The sequence below is a fragment of the Entamoeba invadens genome, assembly GCF_000330505.1.
Source record: "Entamoeba invadens IP1 unplaced genomic scaffold scaff_1105074725955, whole genome shotgun sequence".
Taxonomy (NCBI): domain Eukaryota; phylum Evosea; order Mastigamoebida; family Endamoebidae; genus Entamoeba; species Entamoeba invadens.
Genome location: NW_004191857.1, coordinates 182,148 through 200,076, shown reverse-complemented (window position 1 = coordinate 200,076; position 17,929 = coordinate 182,148). Strand labels below are relative to the sequence as shown.

General features: G+C 32.0%; 7 protein-coding genes across 7 annotated transcripts; 2 read left to right on the top strand and 5 right to left on the bottom strand.

Annotated features, from left to right (window-relative positions):
- EIN_113620 (hypothetical protein) lies at positions 1-1,444 on the bottom strand (the record flags this gene model as incomplete). The annotated part of the gene is made up of 1 exon (XM_004185556.1): positions 1-1,444. A coding segment is annotated over one exon (1,444 nt), but the record flags the coding sequence as incomplete, so codon positions are not given.
- Positions 1,445-2,785: 1,341 nt separating this feature from the next.
- On the bottom strand, positions 2,786-3,317 carry EIN_113610 (cyclin-dependent kinase regulatory subunit, putative; the record flags this gene model as incomplete). The annotated part of the gene is made up of 2 exons (XM_004185555.1): positions 2,786-2,957; positions 3,259-3,317. 2 exons carry the CDS (start codon positions 3,315-3,317, stop codon positions 2,786-2,788), a joined length of 231 nt encoding a protein of 76 aa, XP_004185603.1.
- A 1,504-nt stretch (positions 3,318-4,821) lies between these two features.
- EIN_113600 (hypothetical protein) lies at positions 4,822-5,253 on the top strand (the record flags this gene model as incomplete). Its single annotated transcript, XM_004185554.1, has 1 exon — positions 4,822-5,253. The coding sequence occupies one exon, from the start codon at positions 4,822-4,824 to the stop codon at positions 5,251-5,253; it is 432 nt and encodes a 143-aa protein (XP_004185602.1).
- A 1,529-nt stretch (positions 5,254-6,782) lies between these two features.
- EIN_113590 (hypothetical protein) lies at positions 6,783-9,008 on the bottom strand (the record flags this gene model as incomplete). The annotated part of the gene is made up of 1 exon (XM_004185553.1): positions 6,783-9,008. One exon carries the CDS (start codon positions 9,006-9,008, stop codon positions 6,783-6,785), a length of 2,226 nt encoding a protein of 741 aa, XP_004185601.1.
- A 277-nt stretch (positions 9,009-9,285) lies between these two features.
- EIN_113580 (40S ribosomal protein S31, putative) lies at positions 9,286-9,702 on the bottom strand (the record flags this gene model as incomplete). The annotated part of the gene is made up of 1 exon (XM_004185552.1): positions 9,286-9,702. The coding sequence occupies one exon, from the start codon at positions 9,700-9,702 to the stop codon at positions 9,286-9,288; it is 417 nt and encodes a 138-aa protein (XP_004185600.1).
- A 1,550-nt stretch (positions 9,703-11,252) lies between these two features.
- EIN_113570 (hypothetical protein) lies at positions 11,253-12,169 on the top strand (the record flags this gene model as incomplete). The annotated part of the gene is made up of 4 exons (XM_004185551.1): positions 11,253-11,590; positions 11,697-11,845; positions 11,904-11,981; positions 12,027-12,169. The coding sequence occupies 4 exons, from the start codon at positions 11,253-11,255 to the stop codon at positions 12,167-12,169; spliced, it is 708 nt and encodes a 235-aa protein (XP_004185599.1).
- A 138-nt stretch (positions 12,170-12,307) lies between these two features.
- EIN_113560 (serine-threonine protein kinase, putative) lies at positions 12,308-15,754 on the bottom strand (the record flags this gene model as incomplete). Its single annotated transcript, XM_004185550.1, has 2 exons — positions 12,308-14,403; positions 14,452-15,754. 2 exons carry the CDS (start codon positions 15,752-15,754, stop codon positions 12,308-12,310), a joined length of 3,399 nt encoding a protein of 1,132 aa, XP_004185598.1.
- Between the last annotated feature and the right edge of the window lie 2,175 nt (positions 15,755-17,929).

The window sequence follows — 17,929 nt, the reverse complement described above, 5'->3', positions numbered from 1 at the left end:
TAGTTCTTGTTTCTGGCTGAACAAGCTCGTCCATAGTCAAATTGTTAATATAAGTGACGCAGTTGTTATTCTCCATTTCCAAAGCGACGGGGTTGATCTTATCTTCGTTTAATAAGTGTTCCCCAAAGCATAACATCTTAAAAAAGGCTTTCATAGTGTAGAGTAATAAGTCATATTTCGGGTCGGTGTTCATTACAATGACTTTCGACAAGATGAAAACAAGTCCCGGCACATTGATGAATGCCTCCAAATAATTATCATTGATTTTTGTGATCATGTTAATGATGATCCATGCAGTGTTTGTGATGATCTCATCATCTGCGGATACCATTCCATAATTCACCGCTTCGGATATAACGCCCGATTGATACGCAACATCCGCCAAGTTGCAGACGTCGCACATCACCATATTCGAAAGACTATAGAGGACTCCACACACCACGTCCCTCTTTCGCGAGTCGATGAGTTCTTCAAAGACATTGAATATCCCACACTTGACTAACTCCACGATAATGTGGTCCGAAGTATTTGACATCTTTGAAATGGCCACAAGCGCATTGATCACAACGTCGTCGTCGACGTTTTTGAGCGACGCGTAGACCTTTTTAAGTAATTCCCCCAGCAAATTATTGAAGTTTGGTGTTTGTGTAATGAAGTTTGAGAGTGCGATGCAAGCAGAGTTAATGACATTATACAATTGCGTCATACAGAGTGTTTGGAGAATATTAGCCATCAGCGACACCTCTTCATACGGCAATGATGGTGTCCCTTGAAAGAACGTTCCAATCAGAAATGCGGTTGCGTCGTAAATCTTGTCGTTTTGTATTGTTTTGAAGTCGATGCCCAATAACAAAGCTTTCGTGTGTTGATATACAAAGTTTCGCGATTCAGAAGTGTCGACCGCGATGTTCCCGTACAACAAGAAGATGTCGACAATATACCTTTTGTCTTGTGCGAGCATTATAGTGTTGGTGAATAAATCCTCGTTGATCAAATTCAATGATAGAGAAGACTTTCGAATAGAAATCCCATTCAAGAGGGACAAGACTCGTGTGATCGCTTGTTGTCCAAGTTGAGTTGACACACCAAGTAGTTTAATTAATAGAATATCCATCGATCGGTCAACTATCAACTCAAAGAAACTCTCCGGTGTCATGCGAGTCTTGTGTTGGAGTGTTGCGCGGTAAATCGTCATCAATATTTTTATCCCCATCTCTACCGTTTGCACTTCGGTGGACTCTAATAGCCCTTTTGCATTCACTACATCACTCTCACATAAGGACTCTTTAACTGCTATCGCGGTGTATGTCGAATCACTCGATGTTTCAATAGCAGGCCGATTCTCTTTCATCGCCTTCTCTCGCCGCGCGCTTCGAAGAATACTGGCACTCTTTTGAAACCTCGCACAAACACTGGAAAGTGATGTGTCTTGGACGCGATACATGGTTGCGTTTTTATAGTACAACTATTATTAAAAATAATATATTTATTTTATTATAAGTTATAGTAGTATTAACTATTTTTTTTATTTAACAGTGTTTTTTAAAAAGTTTATTTTTTAATAGTTCGAATTATAGCTTTTTTAATCTAATTTATTATTATTATTTATTACAATATATAAATTAATAATAAAATTATATTTTTATAATAAAAAAATTAGAAATGGTATTCAAATCAATACAAGAGTGATTTGAGTTATTCTTTTGTAATTTATTTTAAAAAGTTTCGAACTCTTTATTTTTATAAGAGTGTGATTTATAACATGAATAATAAACTATTAAAAATCAAAAATTGTGCTCTTATTAAAATTATATGGTGATCATGGTCACACTTAAGTCAAGAAAAAATGATAACCAAACATTTGTAAAAAAATGCAAATAAAAAACCAATCGAAAGCGAGAAAACAAAACCCTCGAGGGTTTTTACTGCGAAAAAATCGACGAAGAATCTCAGAAAAGAAAAAGTGAGGGAAAAACTTCAAGAAAAACTCAGGCATTCTAAAAAGACAATTAGGAGTCAACAAACACAAAGTTACCCGTCCCACTTTATTTCGGACTTGAAAAACATCAAAAAAATGCAAACAAGCCGATAAAAAGTTCATTGATTTTGTAAATAAGAAGAGTATTTTAACTTTGTTTTTAACGCACGGAACCCGAAGCAACGTGTCTTGAGGAAAAAAGGTTACACAAGTCAAGGCGTATACCGAAGACTCTATCTTTGCCGTGCTTTGATTTTTTCAGTGCAGAAATTGTGAACTTGAAAATTTGAAATCAAACAGATGGAGACGTATTTTGACCGAAATGGTATTTCATTAGTATCACGCCTCTCTCCGCAATGTTTACTCATTGCAAACTCTCCTCCCTATGTTGCCCAAAGTCCTCTGAGTGCAACAACAGACGTTTTGTGTGATTCACTCGATCGGAGTTTTGAACAACGAAAACACACAAAGTCCCACATAGAAAAGAAGCCAAGACCTTCAAAAAAGTCGATGAAACCTCTGCAACTCACAAAATCAAATCTCGATACCTACAACTTCTCAGGAGTAACAAGAGCAATGTTAAATCGAAGAATACTGGACTGGATTAATCACGTCGACAACGAAGCCACATTCCCTCACCCTTCACTCTCTATGTAAATTAGTGTTTGTATCACTGGTTCTTTTATCATACTTTTTATTATAAAAAATGGTACATTTTTTACCGGTAACTATTGTATTGTACTAATTATTATTAGGTTCTGATAGTAAAATGTATAGTAATAAGTACTTGAATAAAAGACACATGAATTACACGTCAGTTCGAGGACGTCGAAACAAGAGAACGTTGGGCTCAGGCTTGAACCAGTCGTAATGGATCCACCCAAGAGACTGTTGGACACCTAATTTCCTCCACTCGTCTTCCGTCATTAGGCGGTCCTTTGGGACTTTCTTTGCAATGTCGTCAGGAAGAATCACATGTCTGCCTGTTACTTCTTTATATAGTTTCAATTTAATTAAAAATGGTAATACAATCATGTATTATTATATATAATTTGGACTAACAAATATAATAATCCATTATAAAAAGAGATATTAGAATAATAGTTTCATATATTATCAACTCTAATACGTAATTATAGTTGGATAAATAGTATTTGTATAATAAAGAGAATAAAAGTGATAAGAATGGAACGAGTTTGATTTTAGTCAAGACGCGGAAAGTGAAAACGTCGAATATCGACGAAAAGGTTATTAAAAAGATTTACAAAACGAAAACACACCTATACTCAAACTGTGGATCTTTGTACCGGTCCGAATAGTATATGTCCTTGACTGACATAGTCCCTTTGTTTCGTAAGTTCTTTTTAAACTCAACGACACGTGGAATACCTGTTCTATTTTAATAATCTGCTGTCTTCTATTTTAGGACGTCCCGATTATTTCCATTAAGAATCTGTTGGTCTTATTAGTTTTATTCTAATTTAAAAATAGTTTGTTTATAATTATTGAATAGTGATGACAATTCAAAATTTATAATTTACTTTTTTTTTATTATAGTTTTTTATCTATCAAAAAATGTTCAAAGGTATTTATCAAAAATAAATTATTTAATAATTTAAGTATAACTCTTAAACTATTCAAGTCTCTGTTATGTTTTTTAAGTATGTTTGTTTTTTTGGTATTTAAACTAATAGTAACGGGAAATATTTTATTAAAAAGATGATTTAACTGTCAATTTGTACAATTATAATTTTGTAAATTTGTTTAGTTAATCAAATTAAACATATACTATTACTAAATGTATATTACTTATTATTCATTTAATTATTGTTTTTTTATGGAACTAAACTTTAATAAAACGACATTTAATCCAATTGTTAACTATTGTTTCTTAAACAATATCAGAATTTACGATTATATTTAGTAAAATTTACCATTAATATAGTAAACGCTTAATAGTATAAAACCAATAAGAATAGTAACTGTAAATAAATATATCAATTTTATTATATATGAATAGAATATGAGGTGCCTCGTAGAAACGAAAAACATGAGTCTTTAGTTCGATTAAGCACTTGATATCTCCAACCATTATCACTCCCACCATGAAGTGTTTGCGTTTTGTGGTTGAGTGTATGATTTTAAAGAACCCTATGTCCTTTTATATCAAAAATTATAGTAAAATTATTATAAAATATAATTACTTTTGTTTTTATTATTGAAATAATTTATTTTATAATTAATATTAATTAATATTTCTTTTTTTTTCAATTTTAACAAACTATTTAAAAAAAATTTTTTCGTCAAAAATTTAAATTTTTTTCTCAACAAATAAAAATATCTAAAAAATCTTTGAATAAAAGTTTGGAACGAACTGATAAAAAGAGTAGTTGAGATTGTGGATGGAACGAAAAAGTTTTGGGAAAACACGAGACAACACGAGCAGGCGGACGTCAAACATAAACAAATGCATCAAAATATATCACACAATCCCGGTTTATGAGGGGAAAAGAACCGTGTATTATTGTCCATTTTGTTATAGGTGTTTTTTGATTGACGCAAATAAAACGCATTTTTTGTATTGTCCCAAATTTTCAGTTCAAAAAAATGAGGAGTTTGAGATGAGTTTTGCAGAAAAAAGAAAAATTTTTTTACAACAGGCAACCGCGGCTGTCAGAGTATATAGAACAGAGGAAAAACACACAAGACCACCAGGGCTCCGCCCCAAAAAAAAGTCGACAAAAAAGGAGATCGCAAATCAAGTTCAACTGCGGCGGAAAGAAAGCACAGAAGAGGCCGGAAATTTGGTGGTACACCAGACCGTGCAAGAGGACTCACAAGGAATGAGGCACCTGGTACAACCACCTGAAATCACAACGGTCACACAAATGCAACAAATGCCGTTGGTTGACCCAAACACATATTACACAAATGAAGGTGTTGTGAGATTTGTAAGAGAATTGGTTGACCAGAAAATCACCAGCGGTGTTGAGACCGCAGAGAGAATCATTACCTTCTTGGGACAACACTTAGATATCAAAACAAAAGGATTTTGCTTTTCTCTCTTTCTCTCGTTTGTCATGGAGCAGGCAAACGTCCAACAACAACACGCAGCTGCTTTCACAAAAATACTGGAAACCTTCGCGTCGCTGTATCTATCGCCACAAGAACGAGAAGAAATTCTAGGAGCAACTAGTCTCAGAAATCCTGATGTGTTTCATTCAAATTTGTTATATTTTTTTCTTATACGTTATAAACTAAAACTTTATAATTGATAACTTATTAGTAAAATATTTCATTTGATAGTGTAAAATTTACACTATCAGCAAGAAAACATTTTTTAAACAATTCAACTATAATTCAGTTTTAATTATTTTTTAATACTGTGTTGTCTTAGTTTTATATAGTTTTAAATTATGAACCAATTATTATATTATTTCCAAACTATATAAATAAAACTTAAATAACAACAAGTAAAAAATAATTAAATAAATAATATTTTTTATTAGAAAAACACAGCCACAAAACATTAAATTTTATGGTTTATTAATAGTAAATATTAGTATCACAGCAAGGAACACTTATAGAGTGAACCGGTACAAATTGACACTACATTCTCCCAAATATTAAACAAATAGATATTGATCTTTTTGTTTTGGTTCTTTGGCGTTCATTTATTTTTTTGTTTGATATTAGTTCTTTTCGAACCCTTTAAATATCAAAAGGGTTTTTCTAAGGGTTTAATTATAATGGGTTAACTAGTTCAAATACTAATAATATTATTTAAAAAATGTATAATAATATTTCTAATTTAATTGTTATTTTGATATAGTAAATTGTATTTTGTACTATAGTCGGGTGATAAAGGGGGTTAATTTGGGACAGAAGTAGTTAATTTGAATAAAAAACTATAAAATATAATTTCTTTAACCATAAAGGTATTAGAAGGGTTTTTTCAATTAACTACTTTGAAGATAATAAAAGAAAACCATAACTTTCTATTTTTGATATTATTCAATCTTTGAAAACAATGGAAGAAGAAGAGAAAGGAACCCTCGATGAAACAACCACAGGCAATCAACATAAAAAAGCAATTCAAATACTAGAAACCAGTTTAAAAACTGTATTTCAATATATATTCACGATGTATATAATTAAAATGCCAGAGTTTAATGAATTAATAACAATGTCAATCTTTTAAAGTGTCACAGAATCACTGAAATACATCATTTGTTGAAATCTTTCAATCTTTCGTTGTTGAACCATTCCCATTGAGAAAGGAAAAGAAAAAGACCATTTTAACACCAAAACAATTGGAGTTGAAGAAGAGCAGAAAAGAAATGAAACAAAGGAAAAAACAAAGGAAAAATTCTTTAACAAAACAAGTTTCAGACAAACCATAAAAAGTGCTGCGTTTTAGACTTCCACATTTCTCTAAGTGAACAAATTGAGGTGTTTTTGTTTATTTTTGAAATAGAAATTTATTATTATTCAATTTATAATCATTTAAAATAAAAAACTATAATTTAAATTATTATTTTAATTTTATGTTTATTTTGATTTTTAAATAGATTTTTTAAAAATTATAGTTTCAAAATTATATTTATCAAAATTAACTACCTTTGTCCCTTTTTAATGCTATTTATCCCCCGACTATATATTTTTATTGTTTTTTATCACAAATTATAATAATAATTATTATAAATATAATTACTAAAATTATAAATTATTAAATCAGTTAAAATAATACTTTAACAAAGTTTTCCAAAAAATAAAAAAAATAAAAATTTGTAAAACAAAAAAATCACTTAGGAAAGAGTGATGAACGGATTTTGTTAACAAACAAATGAATTTCATCATTGCTGTAATTGTCCATTTCATAGAGAAGAGCATTGATGTACAAACTTAGTCTTTTGTTGTTTTTGTCACATGAAACAATAAAATTTTGCAGACTTTCAGAATTCACAATTTCCTCAATGGACTTTTTGACATACTCAATGCTTTTAGTCTGACTTGCGACAAATTTATTTGCATATTTTTCACCTTCATTTTCAAAAGAAAACGCAAGTAAACTCTTTGAATAATCGCCATTTAAAGGGAAGAACGGATCTATTTCGCTTGATACGTCTTTGCCTTTTTCAAAGAGCTTTTCCATCAACGAAACGTACAAAATTTCAAAGTCAACATTGTTATGAGGAACAAGAGAAGTAAGTTCTTGGATGTCAGAAACTCCACTCGCAAAGAAATGGATAAAATATTTACGAGCTATTTCAGTGTTTGTGAGGTTGGCAGCGATGATGTCTTGTCTTATAATTTGCATTAATGTAACAATAAAACCTATTTCGTTTTTTTCATTCACATTTTTGTCGTTTTCTGAAATTAAAATCCCAAAATAGAATTCCATTGTTTTCACAACAAAATCGCCACCGACATATTGCGCCAAAAGCTGCACCAACAATAAATCACTTTGTATAAATTCAAAATGATTGGTGGACGTGTACAAATTATAATTTGAAAGGAAGTTCGCTCCAGTTTGCATCCAGAGTCCAGATTCATACTGATTTCTAAAGGCAAGATTTAACAACACACTTTCAAGAACAATCTCACCATCTTCTTTGGATATTTCAAATATCTCGTGCCGTGCAAGGCTTTTCACAAAGAAAGAGTAAAAAACCAAAAGTGGTGACAAAGTTGAAATCTTTTGGTTTATTCCTAAAAACCGTTTGTGAATTTCGCAATTTTTAGTTTTAAGTTTGTCGCAAGGCAAAATGTACTTTGCAAGGTGTTCCATGACAATACCATGTATTTCGAAAAACACGACATACAAAGTCTTTAATTCGTTACCAGCGACAAAACTTTGTGTTGTTCCTAATAAACCAAATATAATAGGCTCAATAACTCTCAAAGTGTCATCAACCACAATATATCCTCTAAGAGATGGAACTACATTTGAAACCAACTCAAGACAATGGGTGTACTCTACCAAACCAACTGGCACAACATTTTTCTTGTCGTAAGTTTTAAAAGTGGCATTGACAACAACAAGTGAATTGGTTAGATTATCAAGTATTGTGTCGTTTACATTTTCGTTTCTTTTTATCGCAACAATTTTCTCTGCAAATTTTGTAAAAAAGTTTTCAAATTTTGGCGATGTGACAAAAACATTGCATATCTGTTGACTTTCAAAAAGAGATAACACCACGTCATTAATGTACACATCGTTGTTATGGTTTTGATCAAAAGTGACTTGTTCTAACTGATCAAAAACCATTTCAGGACGAATTTGGACAAGTCCGTGGTGTGTTTGGAATGTCGTAAAAAATAGTTGTAAAGGAGTACATTTTACTTTTTTTAATGCGACAAATATAACCTCTCCATTTGTTAAATTTTTATAAACATTATTGTCTATCAAACAGGACAAATTTGTGTTTTCGTTCATCGCTCTTCCGAATAACAAAAACAATAAGTATGTCTCACATAGTCTGAGACACACATCTAAAAGTACAGACAGTCCATCATCGCCAAAGTCGTCTGAGCTTTCACTTAGATTTTGTGTGTTTTCTTCCAATAAAAACAAGGAAATTTGGTTGAGAAATTCCGAAATTTTATGTGGGAGTTCTTTGTACTCTTCAGTTAAAAGCTTTAATGGATCACCAACATATTTGTTGCCATGTCTTTTACAAAACCCCTTTTTATCCCACGTCTTTTCGTTTCCACAATCGCAACTAAATGAATCGAAAGTCTCAATTTTTTGCACGTCATGGCCTTTGTGATTTCCATTTTTAAAACACTCTTCACACATTCCAGCATTCGCAACTTTTTCACATGTGTGGCACACATAAACAGTGACAGGGACTGACCCTTTTGTTTTGACTGGACACATAAAGGGTTCGACGACTTTCGACAACTCTTTTTCCACTTCATTTAATGGTTTACCAAAAAGGGTGTCAACTACTATATTATCTTCTATTGTAATATCTAAACAACTTTCGTAAAGAAGTGAAGATATTATTTCCCCAAATACGGACATACTTTATTAGTTCTTTTATTCTATTATTATTAAAACTCTTACATCTTAAATGAATAAAACAATTATAATTATAAAACTATAATTTATTAATTCTTTTATCATATAATTCCAAACTTCGTCTTAGAATAGTTAATTAATTGATATTTCTTATTTCTGCCCAAAAGTGCATTATTTATCACAAAGAGCGTTAAGATAAGGACTATTTGGCGAAATACAACCCTTAAAAAGTGAATTGAAAATGAGGCCAACAAAGAATATAACGCGACAAAAAAATCGATCAGTTCTTGAGGATGTGGGTGTGGCACTTTCCGCATGTCAATCTGTCGGCGTGTTGGGCCAAGAAGCAAGCATGACCACACTTCTTGTTGGTGCAGGCCTTTCTGAGTCTCTCGACCTTTCCTTCAGCAGTGACGGAGTAGAGCTTGAGGCAAGCCAATTTGACTTTCTTGTTGACGTGCTTCTTGTGTTTTGGTTTTGAGGCGTCCTTCTTCTTTGACTTCTTGTTCTTACCTCCTTCAAGACCACCCATTTCAAAGAGTGAGGCGCTGCAGACGACATCGTTCTCAGCAAGGATTTTGCTTCCGTTGAAAAGCTTTCCACAGCCCAATCTGGTCATGACCATACCGGCGGTCTCGTTGGCGGAGAGGGTGATAAGTTCATTATTTCCTGAAAGTCTCTTGATAACGGCTTGCATCGGTCGACTCAAAATCTTTAGTTCGTATCATTTTAGGGTTTGTTTTGGCATTTCACATGTATTGTTATTTAATTCTATATTTTAGTTGTTTTATTATATTTTTTATTTTAAAAAGTTAATAAATTGCATAATAATTTTAACAATAAGTGTATTAGATTTTTATTAAAAATATTATTGTTTTATTATCATTAAAAATTATTTCTTATTATTGAAAAAAAAACTAAAAAAATATATTTTTTTAATATTATTTGTTTAAAACAAATGGTATTTCATATTAAAATATTAATTATAAAACATATCATTATTATTTTTATATTAATGATATTGTTAATATATTATAAATTAAATAATATTATTTACTTTATATAACAATACAATTAAAATATAATATTATACAATATAATTTGAAAATTAATGTTTGTAACATTTTTACTAACAATAACGTAACTATATGACGACAAAAATACACAGTAAACAATGCATTTAAAAATCGTTTAACGTCATTGAAATTATCTTATTATTAATAGAAACATTAAAACAAACAAATAGTTATGTTGGTCATTAATCTCTTAGATAAAATTGTATCATTTAATTATTTTAAAAACATGAATTGTTGAATATAAAATTTGTTTAATTATTATTAACCTTTTTTTTACTGTTTTTTTAATATACTATATTACTATATATAAAAGAATTAATTTAATAAGAAACTTTTATTAATGCCATTTGGTTGATACAAAAAGATATTTTGACAAAATTATTGATTGGTTTTTTTTATATGGTCAACTCCATATTTTTATTTCATGTTTCTTTGTTTAATTATTAAATGTGGTTAATTGTAGTTATAATTTTAATATTATCTAATACCAAAACAAAAATTGGTAATAGCAATTAATATTAAAATAATAAAGACATGTACTTTCCAAAACAATTATTATAATACGACTTTTACTGTGTTTTAAAAGTAAAGTTAATTTTATTATTTATTTTATATATTTTTTTCCAAATAACAACTGTTAAGTTTGTGAATAACAGAAAGTTTGAGTTTTGGTGATATGAAATGGAAATTGAATTCTATTTTTTATATTCATTGGTTTTCGAAAAGTTTGAGATTTTATTGAAATAAACAATTGATATTTTATTATTTTATTATAATTTCATTAAAATAATTAATTTAATACATATATTTGTTATAGTTTTTTATTATGTTTTTATTAACAAAAATTCACCTTTAAAAATATAGTTTTATTATAATTTTGTTATAGTAATATTATGTTTTTTTTGTTTTAAAAAAAAAAGTTTTAAACCCAAAACTTTTAAGAAAATAATCAACCCCTAATCTATATATTAACAGTAATACAACCATTTGCTAATAATAATTATTATACCCAAAAACAGCCTCAAAATTTGTTGAAAAAGACCGACAAAACATATACGACATTTACTCCTTTGATTTATTTATTATTAAATATAGTAAAAAATATTATTAATATAGTACAACAATCAGTAAAATAAAAGTGGAGAGTTGTTTGTTATTGAATTTGTGTTCGATGAGTTTTTGTCGACAAAAATACGAACAAAAACAGGTCGATCGAAGGTATAAAAACTTTGAACCCATTTTTATTAGCAAAGGAATGAACCGCATATACCCACTTAACACAACACCATTCGGGGTCTCTTTACACGAAAAACACATCCTCGAATGCTTTACTGGTACAGAAGAAGTATATTCAACTTTTACATTTAAGTTATTCCAAAAGGGCATATTTTACAGACAGTTCACTATGAGCGAAGAAAACACAACAATCTATTCAACTTCATGTATGACTCAACACTCAAACTGTTTCACTCTTTTCGATAATAAGAAGAACCCCGTCGCATCTATATTGTTTGTTAAGTCATCATATATATAATTAAAACAATTACAATAATATTATATATCAATTAATAATATTCAATTGATATTAATTTTAAATAATAATATTAATAAATAGGAAGGTTGATAATCTCTATAAGGTGTTTTCAGAGAGAAATGTTTTGACTGAAGTTACTGTCAAAGGTGGTGTAGTCTTGAGTACAAAATTGTTTGTCTCGAACAATAAAAGTGGGTTATGTTATGTTAATAAAGCCCCACTCTGCATTGGTTTGTTATTATGATGACATTATAATCATCCTTAATAGTATATAATACTCACAAATAGACAATAAAGAGTACTTAGACTTCTCTGTCCCGACTCTCCCTTCTTTTAAAAACATTCAACTCGTTTCCCCAAGAAAATGTTTGTTTCTTTCAAATAAAATGTGAATATCTGTTTAACAAATAGACTCTGAAGTTGTGTTTGAAATGGCAAAACAAAAGTCGTTTTATCATGTTAGTGCAGATGCCGTATTTACACCTTTACAAGCATTTGCCATTGCCGTTATAAAGGGATATGAGACATACCTCTCACAATCTGTCTGTCTGTAATATATTATTTATTATTTATTATTTATTATTTATTATTTATTATTTATTATTTATTATTTATTATTATAATGTTAATAACAAATTCTTTTTAATTAATTTAATTATAATAAACTATAAAAAAGTTAAAACAAAACTTCATTAATAATCCTCATCTTCATAATCGTCGTCTGAAGAAGATGATGAGCTTTCATCGACGTCCTCTTCTTTGTGTACTTGTTCCTTTTCTTTTTCGTCGGGAATAGATTGCTCATCTGATTCTTCTGATTCTTGCTGGTCGACTCTTTTGAATTCTTTTTGAGCGATTGGCTTGAAAACGCTTTCCAAAGAAATCTTCTGGAAGTTAGATGGGAATTTGTTGATTGCTTCGAAGACTGCATCGATGTCAGGACGATCTTCTTCCTTTTGGCTCCAACACGAAGTCAAGAGTTTCCAGTAATAGTCTGGGACCAAGTCTGGTTTGTCGAGTCGATTGCCTTCAGAGATGAATTGAGGGATATTCCATGGTTGTGTGAATCTGGGGTCATTGTCATACGCTCCATGTTCTACAAAAGTCTCATACATCACTACACCAAAAGCAAAGACGTCCATTGGCAAGCCATATGACAATCTTTGTAAGCACTCTGGTGGCATATAATTTGGCGTTCCTATTCCTCGAGTCAATTCGTGTTCTTTCAAACTCTTTTCTGTGATGTCTCGAGTTGTCCCAAAATCGGACAGTTTAGCACAAACAGAGGCCCGGGGTTCTATTGAGAAGATCAAAACATTATCTCCTTTAATATCTCTGTGAATGATATGGTTGTTATGTAAGATATGGATTGCAGCAGCTAAGTCATCTAAAATCTTTTCTTTTAATACAAGTGGAAACCCTTGTTTCTCATGGAATTTACTTAAAGTCCCAAATTCGGCAAATGAAGTGACTATAGCCAAATGCTCTTCTGTATACACCGCACCAACAAGACGAATAATCACATCATATCGCAATGAGTGTAAACGCGCCACCTCACGATCAAAAGCTTCTTTTTGTTCTTGTGTAAATTTCTTCTCTTTCATTTGCTTGACAGCAACATCTTCTCCTCGGTACTTCCCTCTGAATACCATTGAAAACGCACCTTCACCAATCGGCGCGGCATTCGACTTTAATTCTTCATAGTCGATGTAGATGGACACGTCGGTGTCTAATTTCATACCAAATTTGGCTGCTTGACCATTTTCCTCTTGATCCATTCCCATTGCCACAATCGCAACATCTTGTTGAATAAAAGCAGTGCAAAGGGGCTTGATAGTGAATGTGACATCAATTGCATAACTTGGTTTTAAAGTCTGTCTTTTAGGGTTGATATCGAGTTCGAACGTGTGGTGTGGTGTTGCCGTGATTTCATAGAAGTACGCCGTTTTGGACAAATTCACCAGTTTGACGACTTGTTTGTACGTCTCGCCAACTTTGAGTTTGTCGCCTTTATGTCCGAAGTCCAAGTCCCATGTGGAGGCTTGTAACCTGAAATTGGCATTGTCAGCCTTTGCAAGACTCATTTCAATATCAGAAGAAACTTTCGTGGGTCGGATGGTCTTTTTCTCCTCCTTTTCCCCACTCCTCAAACGTAACCAAATTAACACGATGATAGCTATAATAATCGCAATAATCACTACTAAACCTACTACAGAAAGGGGGATGATCAACGCCAAATTAATTTTAGTACACTCCTTTCTATTTGGAGAAGGTGTATACCCATCACTACATGAATAACATCCATCAGACTGACATTCAGTGCATTTGTCTATTTTATCACAGGAAATGCACCTGTTCAAACTTTCATCTAAGTATGTGTTATTATTACATCCTGTACAAGCTATTGAAGGGACTGTACCATTCATTTCTCCAGTCTCTTTACAGTTGAAGCATCTATCTAATGGACACGATCGACAATAATTGTTATGTAAGTAGTACCCTTCTTTACATTGAGTACACCCCATATTGGTAGAATTGTGCGCACAACTACTTAACCCGTAGTCGGCAGATGTATCTGCAATCTTCATACAATATCCTTTTTCCTCACCCTCTTTCTCTGTTAATTCGCTTGGTCGCCAATATATGTTTTTACCATCAGAATCTTTGGCTGCAGAACATGTAACACAATAAGTACTTGTTGTGCACGAACCACATGAGACATCACAGTTTATACATGAGACATCACTTAAGAAATACCCATCTACACACTCGACACAATATCCCATCTCTATTGTTTAGTATTGAATTGTATTATTTATAAAAATGAATAGCAAACCAGTCCTCTTACAGGAAGCAGGCTTCACTTCACAGTAATACACACTCCCAATCTGTCCAGTGATTTTTCGATAAGCCTCTTTTTGATCGATTCGTTCAACTAAGGCATACCCATCATTACAAGCAGTACACCAATCTTTGTTGTACGAACAAATTCGACAATTTGAATTACACTGTTGGCACTTTTGTGTGTACTTAACTACAGTCCCATCGGCTTGAATAGTAGCTTCTAAATAATAGCCATATCTCTGTTGTATACAATCTTTAATCCCATCACGTGCACATTGCTCATTATTAACTTGATTGTACTTACACTCCAAGCACCCATATTGATCTGTTTCAACGCAATTGTCTTCCTTTAAAAGACACTTCCCAGACACCGTATTATCAAAGTAATAATTCTTGGCACACCGGAAACAATAGTCTTTTGACATACAAGTTGAACAAGTTTCCCCACATTGTGTACATATAGAGCCTTCGCCTATGTAATACCCTTCGTCACACGCAGTGCATCCATTTACATTATCTGAACGGAAACAATGTGGGATGGAGTCGACGCATGTTCCTTGTGCCAATTTCTTTGAATTGATACACGTGGTGCACGTATCGACATCTATACACTCTGCACAATCAGTCCCACATTTTGCACACTTCCCATCACTGAGATAATATGACGGGTTGCACCGTTCACAATGATCGCCATATGTAAACCCTTCAGCACAGTTTTCTATTTTCACACAAGGAGACTCGGAGTTGGTCGGGTCTTTAAGTGCATAGCCAGTAGAACAGGAAAGACAGTTCGTGGCTGTCGAACACATCGAACAGAAGTCTTTGCAGGACATACATGTGAACGACTTCACATCAAAGTACTTGTCTGAAGGGCAACGACCACACTCCGCGTCATTCTCTGGTAATGAACAGTCTATACAAGCCTTCCCATTTTTAACTAATGTGTACCCAGACGCACATTGGAAGCACTCTTGTGAATTACAGTAGTTACAATTGTCACCGCATGTCTTACAGTCTGGAAGAGCCAAATAATAGTGAATATCACACTGTGTACAAAACAGCCCACTGTATGATATACACTTATCTACTTTCGGTCGAGTTACACATTGATAAGTTTCAGTCATTACATAAGGGTTCTCTGAGTCGGCACTTTCAATACAAGAATTACACATAACCGCCGAAGTGCATGTCGCACAATTGTTAATACAAGGAGTACATGTGCCTGTTTCTTGGTCAAGGTATTGCCCAACCTCACAATACAATGCAGATACTATCGTGATGAAAATGATGAACATCTACTTTTGAATGTTTTAAGTTTTAATTGTTTTATGAACAGAATTTTTAAATAAAGTAATGTGTTTTGGATTGAAACTACTCAACCAATATCTTAACTGTTCCAAACTTGCAGTTTTTTAATATTTTTCAAGGAGTTCCCCAAAACAAAAAAAACTTGGTCTTAATAAGACCAGAATTTTTGGATTTTTTTTAATGCAATTTTGGGATGGGTTGATTAACTTAGTTGGAAGTTTTTATTCATATCAAAGGAAAAAGAGTTGGTTTTTAATTGTTTCATTTTTGGGTCTTATTTTATTTGTTTTATATATATATATTTTGTTTCAATATATTAATTATTATCATCTAGTAAATCTAATATTATCAAAATTATTGTTTCAAATGTGTTGTGAGAATTTATCTCGTAATTATAAATTAAAATCCTGATAAATTAGACATTGTACTTTTGTTATATTATTGTTAATAAATTATTAATTAATTTTAAAGCTGACTCGACTCACGTAATAATAAAATTAATTGATATATTTACACACTGTGTTATTGCCAAAATTTACTCAACCGTTTAGTTTTAGTGTTACAACACCAGTGAAATTGTATTACACTCATGGTTTTTGCATTTTATTATATTTGGGGTAATAAACCACTTAAAAATAAATATAAATAATATTTTTTGCTAAAGAAACCCTAAAAATAGTCCGGCACATAAAAAGACAGGCAAACCAATAATTTATAGTATATTATAGTTTTTTGTTTTTTGTCCTGTTTTTTCAAATTTTGGGTTGAAAAAACTATTAAATAGTTTTTTTTCTTAAACAATTTTTATAGTTTGCTATAATAAAAACAACCAGTTGTTTTTTTTTGTGTTGGTTGGTTTTTCAGGTATACAGTTGGAGTAATAACCTGTCAACCAGAACTAACCTGTCAGCCATTTTTTAAATTCAATTTATGGTATTTTAACCATTAATTTGTCTTTTTTAGATTATTCAAGTTCAACAAAATCAATAACAAAAAGCAATGAACAAATGCGATGTTTTCTTCGAATTTCAAAAACGAAAAAAAAGCCGAAAAAAACTTCAAAAATTTCCAAAATTTGTCCTCATTTCACCAAAAAGAGTCATCGTTTTATAAAACATTTTCTTTATTACTTGGTTATATTTTCTTGATTTTTTTTAGAAAATGTCTTCTTATATTGAATCAATTTCAAAGTCTTTACCAAAAAGTTAAAGTGGAAGCTATTCAAATCCCCCAAAACCCCAATTTTTGCACAAAACAATCCATTATTTTCATTTAAACAATTTTCTTTTAGGTTTTAAATCGTTCATAACTTTAAACATCCTTTTCATGTTGCCAAGTTTTTCATCACTGAATCTGATATCCTGCTTCCCTAATCCTCAAAATCTCCTCACTTCTCAAGACTCTGAGTGATCGCTCAACCATTGGAACAGTGGTGGCTTCATTTGAGAGAAGTGGGATTGTCGTCAGAGAGGTAGATGGTATCAAACGAATAAGAATTGACCCGAATCGAGCTGCGCGGTTTGTAAAAGAATATACTTCCATCGCGACAAGAACGGACATTCTGGAAATGTCGGAAATTCCGAATGAACCCGTTCTCATTGGGACTGTCGATGAAAAGGTTGTTGAAGTTCTCAACCTTTTGTCGACTCTGGTTGCGACGATCACAAAAGGTGTCGAAGCAATAGAGAACATTTGTTGTTCCGAAGAAATGAGACAGAGTGTAATCCTGATACAGAACGAGATCCAGAAACTGACAGAGTTTAAAGAAAGATACAACCCAAGTGAGAAGTCTTTGGAACCAGTTAAGTTTTATCTGGATCAAGACAAAAGGAGATACTTTGTTTCCAGCAAGCATGGTGACGATATCACGTTTTCAAGGAGGTGGTTCGAAAGGATGGATGGTGTTAATGTAACAGTGGTTCAACCCGATTGCCCCATAACCCCAATTCAAAACATCCCAGGAAGTTCCCAACAAAACGAGCAAAGAGGAAGAAGAACAAGTCGTAGAGGAAGAGCTCCAAGCAATAACAGAAGAATGGACACCAACAGCATTTCCAACGCCGGTCAAGAGACTTCCATCCATAATACTCAACAAGTAGAATTGCGACCGCCCCGGTTGGATTCTTTTCAACCTGACGGTTCTGGAACCCCCAGTTTCCAAC